Here is a 17,243-nt window from a genome sequence, read left to right on the forward strand (position 1 = left end):
GGCTGTGATATATTGTCTTTCATGTAGTGCCTGGAACAGAAGGTCAAAAGCACGACAGGTTAAGGGGATGTGCAATTACTGCAGAAACCGACAGACGTGCTCACAGAAAATACAGCGGCTGAAGCTTGGCGGGTTCCTGCAGGGGATCATTCTGCGTTTAAAACAAAGCCAGTACCTCGTAGAGTTTCCGAGCTCAAGAAGAAAGCTGTCAATTAAGGAGTCCTTGTCACAAAACCTTTACTGGGAATCTAGTGGCAACGTGTCCGTTAAGAAGCCAAAAATGCAGGTCTTCTCTTGACACATTTAATTAGTATTCATTGTCAGTTTACAAATAGGCGCCTCGCCCTGTGGGCTTAGAATATGTGTTTCTTTAATTTGCAAGGGACCGTGTGAATATTGCCAAGACTGTTTTTGAGTCGGCATGGCAGGTTTTCCTTGCAGAGTTCAGCGATGCAATTTTATCCTTAATTCCTTTGTATAATGCAAATATTCCGCCTCTTAGCCAGGAGGCTATTCCTTCACTATGTTTAAGCCACACCCTGCGACAGGCGAGACTAGGTGGGTTCGGGGAATTACCCGGCTTCTACCTAAATTGAGGGGACACGTCAACGTGATGTGTGACGACATTCTAGATACAACGTTGTTCGTTGTCAAGAAAAACCCTGGAGGATTCAGGAATTATGGCTGTCAGAGACATCATCGGCGCAAGCACTTCCCTAGAGTGTGGTAAGAGAACCTTGGGGGCCCACCTCGTGGTTGCACCGAATAACCACAGAACGCCTAATAAGTGCCATATTTTTTTCGTATTACGTGGAGAGCTATAGAAGCAAAACTGCATTTTGCCTGGAGTGCTATAGAAGCAATACTGCATTTTGCCTGGAGTGCTGAATATCCTTGCAACATTCAGGTTGACGGAACATTTTAAACTATTTCCTGAAATTTAAGAAGTGTGATTTGAGTGTCCTGTAACATGGGATCTCCTGCAGATAATCTTGTGCTCTAAGGACAAACTGCCTGTTCAGTGTCATTACGCGTGCGTCTCCTGAGCTCTGCGTACTCCCCAGGCTTGTGAGGCTCGACTGACAAGGAGTAAATTAAATGCCACGTAACAATACCAGTGGAAATTGGCCAGCGAGGACCTGTACCACTCCACGTGCCAGCTAGTGTGGTGTGACTTGTGTACAGACATGTAGTGATGCCTGGTATCTGAAGACGTATGCGAGACAAGGTAAAGTGTGGCCAGAGAGACGGTTGGAGACAGAGGAACATGGCGGTGAGTGCGTGTTATAGATGTGAAGATTCATGAGAAGTTGCACTGGGGTGGAGTAGGTCCTAAATAGAGAGAGACAATGTTCTGAAGAGTTTCTCTTTGGAAAGCAACTGAAGAGAATCAGCTCAGAACGAGAAATAAGGCATTCCACGTGAACGAGTCCTCCTTCAGACCTCTACAAGACCTTGTCCCCCAAAGAGAAGCCCACACGACTGCTGGACAGAGAGAAAACAGAATCTCTCACTTCAGAGGCACTGGTGGGTTAAAGCTTCTCCTTGTAGGCCTCGAAGAGCATGATGCTATGTGGAGAAGCTAAATTCACCAGAGTAGGACATTTGGTGGTCCCAAAAAGAGGCCCATTTCATTGCGTCCCTCTTTTATTTTCTTAGAGCACTGAGGTGGGAGAGCTGGCTGCCCCAGGGAAGGGCTCCTGGTTTGGATCTCATCAGGGTAATGGATGCCAAGCTAAATTCAGAACCACTGAGTTCTTCCTGGGATCTGGTTTTGTAAGACTGGTGAAACTCTACAGACTGCTCAATGTTTCTTAGGGTCTGGTAACGATAAGGCTGGCATCTGCTGCCTACTGGGGTGAACATCTATTTATGGCATGGATTAGGGGGTCAATCTGGCCCAAAAAAAAAGGCTGTGTGATGAAACAGAACGGGAGAAGAATCTTCAGGGAGAAGAGTCAGGGTGTGATGTTATACATCCCTAGGAAAACACAGACCCCATAAAAAAAACAAGCATTTACAATGCAACGGGTCTCGCGTTTGCTCATGTTAGAACTGATAGCGTTGTAAACTCCTAACCCGACTTTTCACCTATCGGGCAAAAGTGCATTTATGTACGTAACCCGAAAAAGTGAAATTAACTATGTAAAGCGCTCGACTTCTGCCAAGCGAGATCGCGCTCCTAAATTAGAGAAAAAGAAGTCCCCGAGCACGATGGGAAAACAGCGAGCCTCGCATGTTTTCTGTACTTGGTCGCTGCGCTCGAGGAGGGCTAGCCACCGGAAAAGGCATGACGTATTCGTGCCTTCGACTAATGAAAGCAAGCAGATTTTATTAGGCAAGCCCACGAACCAATAAAAAACACTGACGTGAAGTTGACAGGGCTCCGAGCCCTTTTCTAAATACTAAAGCGTCTCGCTGCGATACGCATGCGCGAGCGCATGCAATGCAGGCTCGACCCTAAAAACAGTGCAGGGAATTCACACCATCAAATTAGAATGAAATAACTCTCACAATTGGCAACCCGAGATTTGGTGTACCCGCTCATGTATACGTTGGGCACCAACACTCGCTGCCTCCTCATCTTTAGAAGTGGGCATAATGGGAAAAGTCTGAGGTTCTGCTCCTTCAAGAGTCCTGTTGCTGTTTGGGCTACCCCGCTGCTTGAGGTGTTGAATCCACGACTCTTCCAAAACATACCAACCTGATCAGCGGCCAGTTGGTGAACCTGGATTAACAGAAATATGAAGACTCTTGACAGGCCTTCATGAATATGATAATGTATTTTATTTCTTTCTGAAATAAATTTCAGTAGCACGTCTTCCTTACCTTCAAGCCGCTGAAGTCCCCAACCAACCAGTGAGTAGCCCTGAAAGAGCCCCGAACCCCACATTGTACTTTCAGACCCATGGTTAAAAGACATTAGAGATATTTTAGTTGGTTCCTTACAGTGGAAGCTGAAAAGCGTCTCAAGACATGGGATTGCTTTTTCCCACTGGCTTTTCTGCCCTAAAACTACAATATGTCTCTTTATTGATACAGGTCACCCGAAAACTATTTTTCCACTGCATGACTTTAATTTAACAAACTGATTTATGTATTCAACTTGTTAATTGTGGCATGCCATAATGAAACCCCTAAAGAGGACACGCTTAAAAAATTTAAATAAAATGTGTTAATTCTCACAAGCGCTAATTAAGAGTGAGTAGACACTAATGCCATTCAGTAGTAATAAAATTGCCACCAAGTATAATTTGCAGATCTAGACTTTAATGCACATGAATGTGGATATGTGTGTGTATATATATATATATATATATATATATATATATATATATATATATATATATACACATATATATATATATATTTATAAATGTATTTGCATTTTGTTTTTCACCATTCTAAGGCTGATATAAACCATCATGTTTTTTCTGTGATAGCAAAGAGAAATACCACACCATCAATGCTGCATCACAGCATCATCGGTGGGAAGCACAATGAGCGGTAATCTCATTGCCACTCATTTTGGCCATTTATAAACTTTACCATAGCACTCTAAGAGAGGCAGACAGGTGAACGAGGTATTATAGTGCTGCGGGAAAAGCGCAGTATAGTTAATTGGATTGGGTAAGAAAAATGTATGGGCCGTCATAGCAGCAACCAATGGTTCTGGCATCCTCTATTCATTGTCACTTATGGGCAATCAAATCCGCATTCAACGGTCCTCGCATCCTCCGCCCATTGTCACTTATGGGCCACTAAAGCGGCATCCAGTGGTTCTCGATGCCTAAGCCCATTGTCAATTAACCTCCAGCAAAGAAGCATCCAATGCTTCTCGCATCCTTGGCTACTGTCGCTTAAGGGTAGTCAAAGCAGCATCTGATGGATCTCAGGTCTTGTATCTATTATCACCTAGGGGCTGTCAAAGCCACATTCATTGATCTTTTTTCTTGAATTGATTCAATTGTCACTTAGTTGTAGTCAAAAGCTGACTTAAATAGGCCCATAGTTGATGTCCAGGGAAACAAGGGCTTGGGGTGCTCTCTGAAAACGATCAAGCAGCAGTGCAGGCATAGGACCCGGCATCCCGAGAAGTTTGTCCCTGTGTCTGATTCACTTGAGTGACTCTTGAGAGAATATCTGGGTGTGGTAGAAACTGGGGCGTTTGGTGGCAGGGTAGGCGGGGCTATATCTGTGGTAACCCAGGCCTCTGCTCTAGGGCAGACTTAGTTCAGATTATCAATGCAAATTCCGGCCACCAAATGATGGGGCCTCCATTTGACCCCGGCCACCAAATGATGGGGCCTCCATTTGACCCCCCCAAAACACCGATGGGTTACATAACTCAAGTGTCCTTCTGACTCAACCACTGCTTACAGCTACAGCTTACTCCTACTTTACGTATTCAGAGTGGCGTAAAGTCATGACGACTAACTAGCTTTGAAAATTGAGTTTTGGATAATATATATTTACCACTCGTTGGCTATTAAAAAGATATGCAAAAGGCAACAGAAACTAATCAGTAATTTCAGTCTTTTTCTAGAGAAAGTTACTGAATACAATGGTGCTGTCTCTCTTCGAAGACACCGGCTGATGCCCTGGGAGTTCTATTGCAGTATTTCTTGTGCACCTTGACTCTAGATTCCCACCATTCACTTGGCGCGGGTCACAGGAGGGGAGAGACACTCATCATGAACAAATTATGTACGTAATATATGTATCAGGGCTATCAGCCAACCCACTCCTTCCATTGGTCTACTGTTGTGTCATTCACATATTACACCCACTACTACATACAGCATGGGACAGTGGGTCAGCCTGCTTTAGCCACTGACTAACTTCACTGCGAGTGATGGCATTCTGCATTTTCACACAGAGAACATCCACATACAATAAGTTACATTAGATGCCAGTGACTACTATGGCTAAGCGCACTGACAAAGCCAAAAGGACAGGGTGGTTACTCCGCTAAGGCAGAGGAGCGTTGCCACACTGGTTTGTGCACTGGTTGAAAGGGAAAAATAAAATGATAATAACGTAACGTTATTATAATTTTATTTTTCTTCGGGGAGCCAGGTTTGGGTGGGGCAGGGCTGGAGGAGGGCTGGAGGGGATGAGTGGAGTGCACATAAGTGCGCATGACACTTTGGCCAGACAGTCATGCGCTCTTTGCATTTCTCCACCCGGCTCTATTTAACAGCCGGGAGGGGAAAGCGCACAGGGCCCTACTCATTGTCTGAGCACTGAAGCAGGGCGCTCAGACCAATCATGATGCTGCTGTCATGCTGTTGACAGCAGCGCAGTAATTGGAGGGAAGTCTGGAAGCCTTGTGCTACCGGGAGCCCGAGGAGGACAGAGGGAGAGACCGAACCGTCTCTCCCAACACAGTAGTAAGTTTTTTATTTTATTTTTTATTTTATCTTTTTTGATAACCTCCCCCCCCCCCCCCATCACTTCCGTTGACAAGTGGCCGTCAGGATGGAAGCCAATGGCAGACCTGTTGGATGTTTGTTTTTATCCAGTAGGGAGGACAAGTCTCTCTTTGATTTTTTTCATCAGTAAATCAGCTCTGGGTAAAATGCGGCAGACATTTATATCTCTAGTGTTTCTTCACGTCAAGTGAATCAAAGCTTAAAGCGCATGTAAGATTTGAGGAAAAAAATGATTCAGCATTGCAGCAAGGTGTCTGGGTTCACTGTACGTAACCCACAGAGTGCAGCAAGGCCATTTGTGCAGTAAACAGTCTCCCGACAGCTCAATACATTGAACTGCAGATGTGTCTGTATACTGCCTCGGGCACATGATACACGCTCTAAGTAACCCACCCAGGGGCAGCACACTGGCAACCACTCTACAACCAGATAAGGTGTGTGCATGAAGGGACCGGCCAGGAGCGGGCCGGTGCAACCCACAGAAGTGTATGATTCTAGGGCAAGGATGTCTGATTATATGAAGAACATGGAAGGGGAGATGAAGAGCCCGGGAGAGTGCCTTAAGTTGGATCCTTATAAAGCATAGGTTGTGGCGGTAGGGCCTACTCGGTGCCCAAACAGGACTCTTCAGGAAGCAGTCCTTAGTCCTGCATGCCCACATCTAGACTTTCGGGGAGGGAGGATACTCTGAAAGATGGTGCTAAGAACAATAAAATCAGCTGGGGTGGACTGCACGAAAAAATCCCCTTATTTAAAAGAAAAACAAACCTGAAACCCCTAAATCATGCCCCTGTCCGGGATTGGGCATGAGCTCAAGGTAGCTGCATGTACCCATCCTTTGGAGGGTACACCTGGCTGGAAGTGACTACAGTGTCATGTGACCACCCTATAACCCAGTGATACTCAAAGTACGGCCCGGGCAGTGATACTCAAAGTACGGCCCGGGGGCCGCATGCGGCCCCCTGACATTTACATGCGACCCCCTGCTCAACAGCAGGACTGGGCTTCTGTTTACTCAGCTCTGCACAATAATAAAAATATGTTAAATAAAAGGCAAGCCTTTATTTAAATGTTAATCGGAGGCAAAGAAAGTAAGAAACTACGTTATCCAGCACCTGAAGGAACACCTTCATTTTTAAAGACATGCTACACCAAAATTGTAAAAATATAATAAGGGCTCTTCAAAAATCAAAAACTGTATGTCATTAACATGCAGAGTCGTTTCTATTTAGTACATCAGATTATATCAGTGCATGGAGAAGCATTTTCTTTTTAAGTGATGGTTTTCAAACATAAATCCAGAAACATTCATTCCCCCTTCCCCCTGAAAACAATGCCAACACTGAACTAAGAGGCAAGTTGGTTTTCATATTCACTCTTTGGGTGGCCTGGGTTCCTATTACACATGAACATTATTGTAATTTATTAAATCAAACACAGGCGAAGGTCTTGTACAGCGCACATCCTGAAGTCATGTATTTTGAGATTCCCTTATATGCACTAATGAAGAAAAAGGAGGGAAAGTGAAATAAAAGAATTGTCTAGGATCACACATTTTGGTAAAAGGGGGAAGCCAGGATTCATAGCAGGTTTTCTGGTTTCACAATATGCATTTCAGCCACTAGATGAATATATTCTTTGCTTCTCCTACACCACTATACTGCACACCACCCGCCACCCTCCGCGCCAACGCCCGCCACCCTGCTAGCATCAATGCAGCCCTCGGTCACATCACAAACCAAACTTTGTGGCCCCTGAGAAAATGTTTGCGAGTACCCATGCTATAACCCAACCTGTGAGGGAGCAGAGTCTAAACCATAGCAAGGGATTTAAAGGTAGCGCTTTGGTGTTGCAGTCTTCCACTTAGTTCCAGGCGCCCCACCCCTAATAAAAACAGCGGATGAGCCAGGATCCCGTGAACTGAACTCTACTGTTATTGGAGTTGACAGTTTCCTTCAGCATCAATACCATTAACAAGGGGAAAGTCTGGTCATCTCCTTTCACCTGAACAAAACTAAAGAGCTACATAAGCCTCACGAATGCCCCTAGTTTTACCATGGCGCAGGTAATGCAGTACTGCAACATCATGGACGGCCCCCCTGTCTAAAGGCTGCAAAACAAGGCATTGAAGAAGTGCACCTGAAAAAGTGTGATAACATCTTTGACAAGCCACCCACTGTTGAAGAGAACTGAACTCAATGTGTTCGACCCCCTTCCAAAAGCATTCTTGAGTAGGGGCCAGAAGTACATAAACTGATGCTACACTGTGTTCTTTAAATCAGCTTATGGTCCAGCCATGATTTATCTGATCTGGCCAAGGTGCAAAAGAAGGTGCACAGGAGAGGAACACAAAGTGCTCTAAGACCAATGCCCTGGAACAGTTTGGACAGCAATCTGACACCCCAAGAAATCGCCACCGATTCAGTAAAGACCTATGAACATGTTTTGATGGGGTAGCTTTTGGCTGGCATTAACATTTTCTCATCTTTCATTTCAAGGGACCAGACCCTGCAGTCGTCTGATGACATCTTTTAAACCAGGCCAGACTGCACACAAGATCAGAGCATTTCTTTGGTGGAACAGTGAAGCTGAGCCAACAGGACTCCACCTCCATGCTAGCTTGCTACAGTGAACCAACACACGAGGCAATATTGCCTGTTGCATGTGAAAAGGGCCAAAGCAGTCCTAATGCTGCCTACCACGCTGTATGCAAAAGTCCAAAAATGTATTTAAAACAACTGTACACATGTTCTTACCTTTGCAAGATCTTCATTTCCTCCATGCAGGTGTTGGCTCATTGAAGGGGAGTGCCGCATCAGCTGGTCATGGAGCATTTCCAACCTAGTGCGCTTGGTTTCCATGTACTCCATTTCCGACTGTTTCGATAAGTCGGACAAGTAGGAATGTGGGTCAGATCTTCCATGTAAATCTTGAGATCTGGGTGAAAGAAAACATAAGTGTTCTGGTTTGTTTCTTTGTGAGCAAGATTTGACATGTGGAGTGACAATCTGAATCAACACATCACACAAAGCGAAAGAAAATATCAAGAAACCAAAACTAAATGGAAAAAAATCTATTATTTGTTTGTCTAAGCGGAGGCATCCAAGGTAAGACCAAGAGGGCCAGGACCACAAACCCCAAACTGTGTAAATAATTTCATGTAGATGAGTACCTCCACCTTGCTTTGTTATCTTCTATGGCCAGCGCATAGCAAAGGTTCCCTTGTTCGCTCCAGTGACTCAAAGCATTGTCATCAATTGCTGTGAATCACATTTAGGAAGCGTGACCTCACAAGCAAGTGCAGAGTTACACATTACTTCTTGGTGCTTTAACGAAAACTGCAAGGTAACATATCATCACCCTCATTGTTTTTAATAAATAAAACACTTTTTTCTCCCATAAGTGATCTTTTAGCCAAAGAGTATGAGACAACCAATTAATGAGCGAATGTGCTCTCCCTGCATGGTGTTATGTGAGGCATCCTATGACAAACAGCCTTTTCTCCTGGTTCAGACAATAATCTGCAATAACCTCACATACGCGCAAACAATCTGTACAGAAGATTGCCTTTGTTGTGGTGAAACCAAAAGCAAAACCCATTTAGAGAAACCGCTCGAATCTCACGTGTTTTCCTTGCTCAAATAATGGCTAAAAAGAAATTAAGGTTTAGTGTAGTAAGCCTCAGGTCCACTAGGTGCAGATGCTCTCAGGCTAGCCTGGTAATGTGCTAAGTGTAGTAAGCCTCAGGTCCACTAGGTGCAGGTGCTCACAGGCTAGCCAGGTAATGTGCTAAGTGTAGTAGGCCTCAGGTCCACTAGGCGCAGATGCTCACAGGCTAGCCAGGTAATGTGCTAAGTGTAGTAGGCCTCAGGTCCACTAGGCGCAGGTGCTCACAGGCTAGCCAGGTAATGTGCTAAGTGTAGTAGGCCTCAGGTCCACTAGGCGCAGGTGCTCACAGGCTAGCCAGGTAATGTGCTAAGTGTAGTAGGCCTCAGGTCCACTAGGCGCAGGTGCTCACAGGCTAGCCAGGTAATGTGCTAAGTGTAGTAGGCCTCAGGTCCACTAGGCGCAGATGCTCACAGGCTAGCCAGGTAATGTGCTAAGTGTAGGAGGCCTCAGGTCCACTAGGCGCAGGTGCTCACAGGCTAGCCAGGTAATGTGCTAAGTGTAGTAGGCCTCAGGTCCACTGGGCGCAGATGCTCACAGGCTAGCCAGGTAATGTGCTAAGTGTAGTAGGCCTCAGGTCCACTGGGCGCAGATGCTCACAGGCTAGCCAGGTAATGTGCTAAGTGTAGTAGGCCTCAGGTCCACTGGGCGCAGATGCTCACAGGCTAGCCAGGTAATGTGCTAAGTGTAGTAGGCCTCAGGTCCACTGGGCGCAGATGCTCACAGGCTAGCCTGGTAATGTGCTAAGTGTAGTAGGCCTCAGGTCCACTGGGCGCAGATGCTCACAGGCTAGCCTGGTAATGTGCTAAGTGTAGTAGGCCTCAGGTCCACTGGGCGCAGATGCTCACAGGCTAGCCAGGTGGTGTGCTAAGTGTAGTAGGCCTCAGGTCCACTAGGTGCAGATGCTCACAGGCTAGCCTGGTAATGTGCTAAGTGTAGTAGGCCTCAGGTCCACTAGGCGCAGATGCTCACAGGCTAGCCAGGTGGTGTGCTAAGTGTAGTAGGCCTCAGGTCCACTGGGCGCAGATGCTCACAGGCTAGCCTGGTAATGTGCTAAGTGTAGTAGGCCTCAGGTCCACTGGGTGCAGATGCTCACAGGCTAGCCAGGTGGTGTGCTAAGTGTAGTAGGCCTCAGGTCCACTAGGTGCAGATGCTCACAGGCTAGCCTGGTAATGTGCTAAGTGTAGTAGGCCTCAGGTCCACTAGGCGCAGATGCTCACAGGCTAGCCTGGTAATGTGCTAAGTGGTGAACTGCAGTGTGAACAGAAAGAGTTGATTATTATGAGTAACAGATGGGGGCCCCTTTACTGTATTTTTGAGACGAGGGATGATTTCGGGGATAGGCTTCTGTGTAATATGACATGTTTCAAAGGAGTAAACAGATCCTTCCGATGTACAATAGTTTGAAGGCATTTAATTTTTAGGTCTTGCTACAAGCAGCTTTAGTTTTTCATTACACACCATGTTACCAATACTTTTAAAACTATTAAAAAAAAAAAAAAAACATGTAAGACTTAGTACAGAAAGAGAGAGAGGGCTTTGGGTCAGCCCATTTCAGCCATAGGTGTTCATGAATTTTTCATGATTTGCCATGGCTTGGATGGGCTTTGCATCAAGGTCCTGGCATTCTGTGGATTGGTACATAGTCCAATTGACGCAACATCATGTGTAACTTGCAATTTAGAGTCTGTGCATGTTCCATAATTTAATACTTACTTTACTGACATAATGACAATTTATTTAGCGGTTAATGTATTTTTTTTATGTAGAAGGCATGTCCTGTTGTCATAATAGTAAGCTCACACTCTTGACCTATCACCCTTGCAAGTTAATTTTTAGGTCGAGCGCGCAAGCGCTTCTGACCTGTTGTTAGTAGTGTGGAGTTTTAACCACGCCCACCTCACGCCTATCACTTTCACTCGTTCATGGGCTTGCCTTTCAAACATCCCTTGATGTCATTGGTGAATGCTTTATATCTGTCATGCCTTGAGGCTGCTTTGTTACTGCCTTGGGGACTGACCCTGTTACGTGGATAATAACACGACTGCCGATATGCTTTATTGTGAGCGGACTACTTTTTTGTTTGTATCTTCCCTTCATGCTCGATGACGCTTTTAAGTCTTACACAGCGCAAACTCAATCAGCAGTATTGGAGCGCTTTGCATCACTACGAGTTAATTCTCATTGTTTATTTTGTTCCCCCTTCGTGCTCCATGGCGCATTCAAGTCTTGATATTCCTCAGCATCATAAGGTAAATGGCTGGCATTCATTTGTGCACCAGCATTTGCGCAAAATCCTGTTCATTCATGAGTTATAGACTTTGCAACACCGATTGGTGTTGACGTTTGTGCGATACAATTAGACTAAAAGCACAGTTCATCCCAAAAGTACAGTAGCAGGAGGACATCCTCCTCCGTGAATGGAAACTAAGTGGCCATTCTGAATGGTAAACTTTAGGGGTGAAACAATGAGAGAGTGAAATTCTCATCGAAATACATTCTATATTTTGAGGTATGATTGGTTTATTTGTAATTAAGGGAATATATGAGTGTAGTGGGGTGGAAGCTATAATAAAAAATATTGTATTTAAAAAAAAACTATATGCACTGAAAGTAGCATAATAGGGAAGCAGGCTGAACCACGACTCCCGAACAACGAAGTCATGGACAACGAAAGTGGAACAATGCTTTCGTTAACCACGACTTACTTGTTCGGTGCCTTAACCACGCATGTGCTGAACCACGCACATGTGTGGTTAAGGCACAGAAGAAGGGAGTCTGCTAAGGAGGAGGACGTGATCAGGTAACTGGGACTGGGGCTGTTTTAGGGGCGGGCGGGGGGTCAGGGGATTTTTAGTTTTAGGTGGTGGGGGTTCGAGGTATTTTTAGTTTTTGGGGTGGGGGTCGGGTGGTTTATGTTTAGGGGCGGGGCAGGGGGGTCGGAGCATTTTTACTTTTAGGGGCGGGTGAGGGGGTCGGGGTATTCTTCGTTTTAGGGGTGGGGGTCTGGGGTATTTTTACCTTTTGGGGATTGGGGTAGTTTAGGTTTTAGGGGTGGAGGGGCTGGGGTTGTTTTTTGGTTTCAGGGGCGGGGTGGGGGTTGCGGTAATTTTAATGGTGAGGGATTGGGGTGGTTTTAGGGGTGGGGTGGGGGTTTGAGTTAATTTTAGGGGCTGGGGTAGTTTAGGTTTTAGGGACTGCAGTGAGGGGTTGGGGTGGTTTTAGGGGTGGGGTGAGGAGTCGCGGTAATTTAGGGGCAGGGTGAGGGTTGGGGTGGTTTTAGGGGCGGGGTCGCAGTAATTTTAGGGGCAGGGTGGGGGGGTTGGGGTAGTTTTAGGGGCAAGGGTGGGGGGTTGGGGTGGTTTTAGGGGTGGGGTACGGGGCTGCAGTAATATTTAGGGGTGAGGTTGGGGGGCCAGGGTGGTCGCAGGCTGGAACAATGCATGCCCTTCACTAATGCCTTTACCAGGAATGCCTTTACAACGAAAAATCGTTGTTAAGGCATTCATGGTGAAGGCATTAGTGGTAACAACACGGTCGTTATTCTGACCGCGTTGTTCAGGCATGCGTGGTTCCAGCATGCGTTGTTCCGAAATACATTCAGCATAATAACTCAAAAGTCTTTTAACTGTTATTTAAAAAAAACAAATAATCATAAACGAACATGCTAAGGATTTATTAATAGACAAGGACGGAACTCCTATTCCAATTCGGCGGCTGCTTCTTCGCAACCTGATGCTGCCCTGCGGTCCTCTTTCTATTTCCACACGGTAGCGGCCGGGTTTTATGGTGTTTTTACAGTCACTGCAGCAGAGAAGATGGCAGCAGAACGCGGTTACAGCTTCTCTGTGACCACTTTCAGGTCCGCACACTTGGGTTGTAGCCGGTGTCGTGGGTATGGGGGCGAAGAAGCGGATAGCTTACCCTTGCCTGATTTATACTGCTAACGCTCCAGCGGTTTGCGACCTCGTCAGGGATCCTGCAAAGTCACGACTCATTCCGACCTCCTTGCTATCACAAACCTTTAGAGGCTAATATAAACTTTCTAAGTGTCGGTGGCAGAGGTGCAGTTGATGAGAACATCGGGGTCACTTCCTTCCTCACAATTTTAGTTCGGCAAGTGGAGCTTGAGATCTCCCAGGGGGAGTGGCACTGTTTGTCAAATGGGGCGCCATGTTTCCAGTCTGCCAATTCGTTTACAAATGTTGGTGTCCTATTTATGTATTGAATTAACCATAGTCTGAATCTATGTAGTGACTTTATTTAAAATATAAAGATGGGTGCGATTTAGTAGTAACTATGTTTCATACAAATTATATTTTTGTTATGGTGTCCCCGGGGGCTGTTTTGAGCATTACAGTCTAATGCCAAAAAGTTTATTTCTGATCAAGGTTTATATGATAATTGTATACGTTTTAATAATCTCTCCTTATTGCAATTATGACCATGATGCAGGCCAAATTAACATTCTTATTACACTATGACTGAACACTCTTGATATGTTTGGGTGACCCTTCTAGTTTATTTCTCCTCCGTGGCTGTCTTGTGTCTTTTTTTGGGGAACTGTGTTAGCCAGCCAGCAACTCTGATGGTGGAGTGGTAAAAGTGGTATTCTATTGGAATTAATATGGCAGATTTACATTAGGATGCTAAATGGCAATATTTTCATTTTTTGCTGCACATAGAGGAAGAAGGTAAATGGGAGTACTTTAGTTATATGTAGGGCCACTGGAATTATGTGGCAGGAAAAGACAAAATTATGAGGCAGGGTTGACCAATTTATGTGGCACGAAAAGTCCAGTTATGAATTTACAATGCCACTAGCTCTAACTCAGGCAAATGCAAGACCTATTACATTGCAAATGCTCGGTTACTTTGTTGTCTGGAGGTAATGGATAGATTTACATCTTGTCTGTGCATAAAGTACAAAAAAGTAGCTGTTTATGCCTTTTAGGCTCACCAATTACAACACAAATTTCATCATTGCACTCCTTTTTATTACGCTCTTCATTGAGGGTACAGCAACTCTGCTAATCCAGTCTGTTCAACAACCGGGCCCTACTCCCAGCATCCATACTGTTGTAGCCCAAGAGATTAATTCATTATGGTATTTGCTTTCTAATACAGAGGGAGGCAACACATACAATAACCAAACACCCCTACTGACAAAAAGCCAGCCCTGTTAGCTTTGCCACTGCATGTTTATAAGCAAGACTTGCTGGCTTTGCAAGGGCTTGTTCTTTACATCACTCATATCTTTGTTTCTTTCCTTGAACATCAATGCACTAAAGTACAGTACTTTTTTTAAGTGTAAGTCATATATAAAGGGAAAGATGTAACATGATATGAAAGTACTATATATAACTTGTCTGCAGTTTCCCATTTTAGTGCTGTTGAGTTTATGGACAGCTGCCCACGCGAACAGTTTGTAATGCAGCTTGCTTTTGATTTGGTTATTAAAACACAGAGCATTACTGGTTTAGGAAGACTAAAGGTGCACTTGTAACACTTAACCATTTCAGTGCTTTACTTTCAGTTTACCTGTGTGTTGGGAGGAATACACCTTAAACAGATGCACATTCAATCTCTTAAGACAATTATCATTCCCTTTATGTCATCATAGCAACAAATGCATACACATGCAAATGTTATGTGTATTTGTGAAGCGCACTATCACCAGCCAGGGTATCTTGGTGCTGAGCAGGTCTCTGTGTACCTAGCCCTGCTTATGGTAGGTTAGTTAACTGTAAAGCCAGAAGAAGAAGAAGAGAGGAGGCTCTGATGTGGCGTGGGAGGCCATTCAGCACTTTAGGAGCGATGTACAAGAATGCCATTCTCCTGATCTGGTTTGTGTATGCGTGCGATGTGTGCGAGTAGGAGTCTTGTTGAGTGGAGGTGAATGGGGGTTGGTGGAGGGAGATGTGAATGTTCAGGTGGGTCGGGCTCAAGTTGTGTAGTGCCTTGAATGTGTACGTGTGAGAAGTCTGAATGATTGCATTTGTGTACGAGGAGTCAGTGGGGCTCCCTGAGGTGTAGTGGAATGTGCGTTCTGTGTGGGACGTTGAGGTCTGGCTGCGGACTTCTGAATGGTTTGTAGCCTTCTAGTGAGTTGCTTGGTGATCCTACCGTAGAAGGTGTAGTCCAACTTGCTGGTGACTAGGGCCTGAGTGTCAGTTTTCCCAGTGTTGCTTGGGAGCCATTTAAAGATCTTCCTCTGCATCTTCAGGGCGTGGCGGCATGATGCAATGACAGCATTGACTTGTGCAATCATGTCCAGTTTACTGTTGATGATTATTTCAAGGTTCCTGGTGTGAGGGCTAGGTGCAGGTCCGTGTTCGGCCGGCCACTGGTTGAAGTCCCATAGGTGAGGTGTTCTTGCAGAAGATCACTATTTTTGCCCTGTCGGTGCAGACCCTAAGACAACTGCCTTTCATCCGGTTAGTGACGTTTGTCATACAGGCAGTGAACTTGATTCTTGTGTTGGGGGTCTTGTCCAAAAGGGAGATTGTGAGTTGCACGTTGTCAGTGTAGGAGAGGGTATTGATGTTGTGTGCACGGATGACGTTGACGAGAGGAATCAAAAAAGCATGATGCAATCCCCATAAAAGACTGCAGGTAAGTAAAACTCAAAGTAACTCTCCTTACTGAGAAAACTGAAATGCCGCCAAGAAAAGAGTAATTGGTGTTTGGCTCAGTCAATTATTGTATGAATCGACCATGCTGAATGTTGTAAGCTATTGTTAAACAGTGAAAATCAACAGAATCCTCCTTCCACAGGGTCACTTGATAGAAAGTAAGGCGCTCCTGTCTCTAGGCTATCGTTTGATCCCTGTTAGGTAAACATCCCAGTACTTCACTGAAGATTATGTAATTTCACATTACAGATTCCGCTTTTATTCTTTATGTTGGCAACTGTACTATCATTCAAGTTAAGGAACAACGCAACAAATATTTAAGCAGTTTGAGGGATGGGTGATGGTGTGACCATGTAGTATAAGGAATAAAATACCCACTCCCAATGCTAAAAAGATATTAGAAGTCAACTCTGAGTTCCATGACCTTATAAATTAACTCCCCAGTTGGCTTAATTTCTCTATTTGGTCACTGATCTCCTTGGTGTCTACAATATCCTTGTAATGTACAGCAGGAGATATTTTATCCAATACACGTTCACCAGCAGTCTTAAATATTAGAAATTATTCTCATTTGTATGTATATGTGTATATACGTATTCACTGAGGAAAAACAAATGTTAAAGTGACATCGTAGTTAAGTGAAAATTTTCAGTGACAACGTAACATCTTAAACTAAAACACTGAAATTCACCATTTTTAGTTACCTTAAGTAACTATAATTGGTACTCCTAGGTAACTATAGCTCACGCCCCGGCATGCACAGGCTTGTCGGTAATTATGTAATTTGAGATTTTGTAGTCATGCTATCAGCAATGTCCTAGATCAAGTCAATGAGAGATGTAATATGTGGGGTATTTAGCAGTGTGTGCTCAGGGAACAAGTTATAGTTACCTTGGGGTAATAGGTATAGTTACTCAAGATAACTATAACTGGTGAATTTCAGTGATTTCTTTTTTTTTGTTTAAAATGTTACATTACCACTGAAATTTTCACCTATGATGTTAACCTTTGTGTTTTTTTCAGTGAATTTCTGTTTTTTTAAAATGTAAATTAAGATATAATTACAATTCCTAACAATAATGTCACTTTAGCCTTTGTTTTTTTCAGTGAGTTTCTAGTTTTTTTTAATGTATATGTAAAGCAAACCCCACCCCTTGTAGACAAGCAACCCCATGCAGCACACACAGCTGAAGACTGCAGTTGGTCTCACAGGTCCTGGCTGCATTCACTCAGGCTTACTGACATTGTCAAAGAGACACAACACCAAAATATAAAAATGATCCTATTGGTTTTTATCAAGCATGAGCATATCAATATATATAAAGTAGGCGTGTCATCTGTCTCCAAAAATCACCAATGTTTTTAATCAAATGTATATTGCAGTAATTCACACAATGCAAAGTTTAATAATAGTGATTAATATAAAATGTTTAATAAAGATTTACTAAAAAAACATGTTGGTGAGTCTCCTTTTAAGACTGTTGTTGTTATTACATTTTGTTGGCTG

General features: G+C 44.3%; 1 protein-coding gene across 8 annotated transcripts in view; it reads right to left on the reverse strand.

The window, feature by feature from the left end:
• NCOR2 (nuclear receptor corepressor 2) overlaps positions 1-17,243 on the reverse strand; it is a 1,084,598-nt gene that overhangs the window by 834,688 nt on the left and 232,667 nt on the right. For all 8 annotated transcript variants that reach the window (XM_069215021.1, XM_069215023.1, XM_069215022.1 and 5 more), the window contains exon 4: positions 8,192-8,372. In XM_069215021.1, the coding sequence (XP_069071122.1) occupies positions 8,192-8,372 (181 nt within the window). The remainder of the gene's footprint in view (positions 1-8,191; positions 8,373-17,243) is intronic.

Source organism: Pleurodeles waltl, chromosome 11 (genome assembly GCF_031143425.1).
Source record: "Pleurodeles waltl isolate 20211129_DDA chromosome 11, aPleWal1.hap1.20221129, whole genome shotgun sequence".
Taxonomy (NCBI): Eukaryota; Metazoa; Chordata; class Amphibia; order Caudata; family Salamandridae; genus Pleurodeles; species Pleurodeles waltl.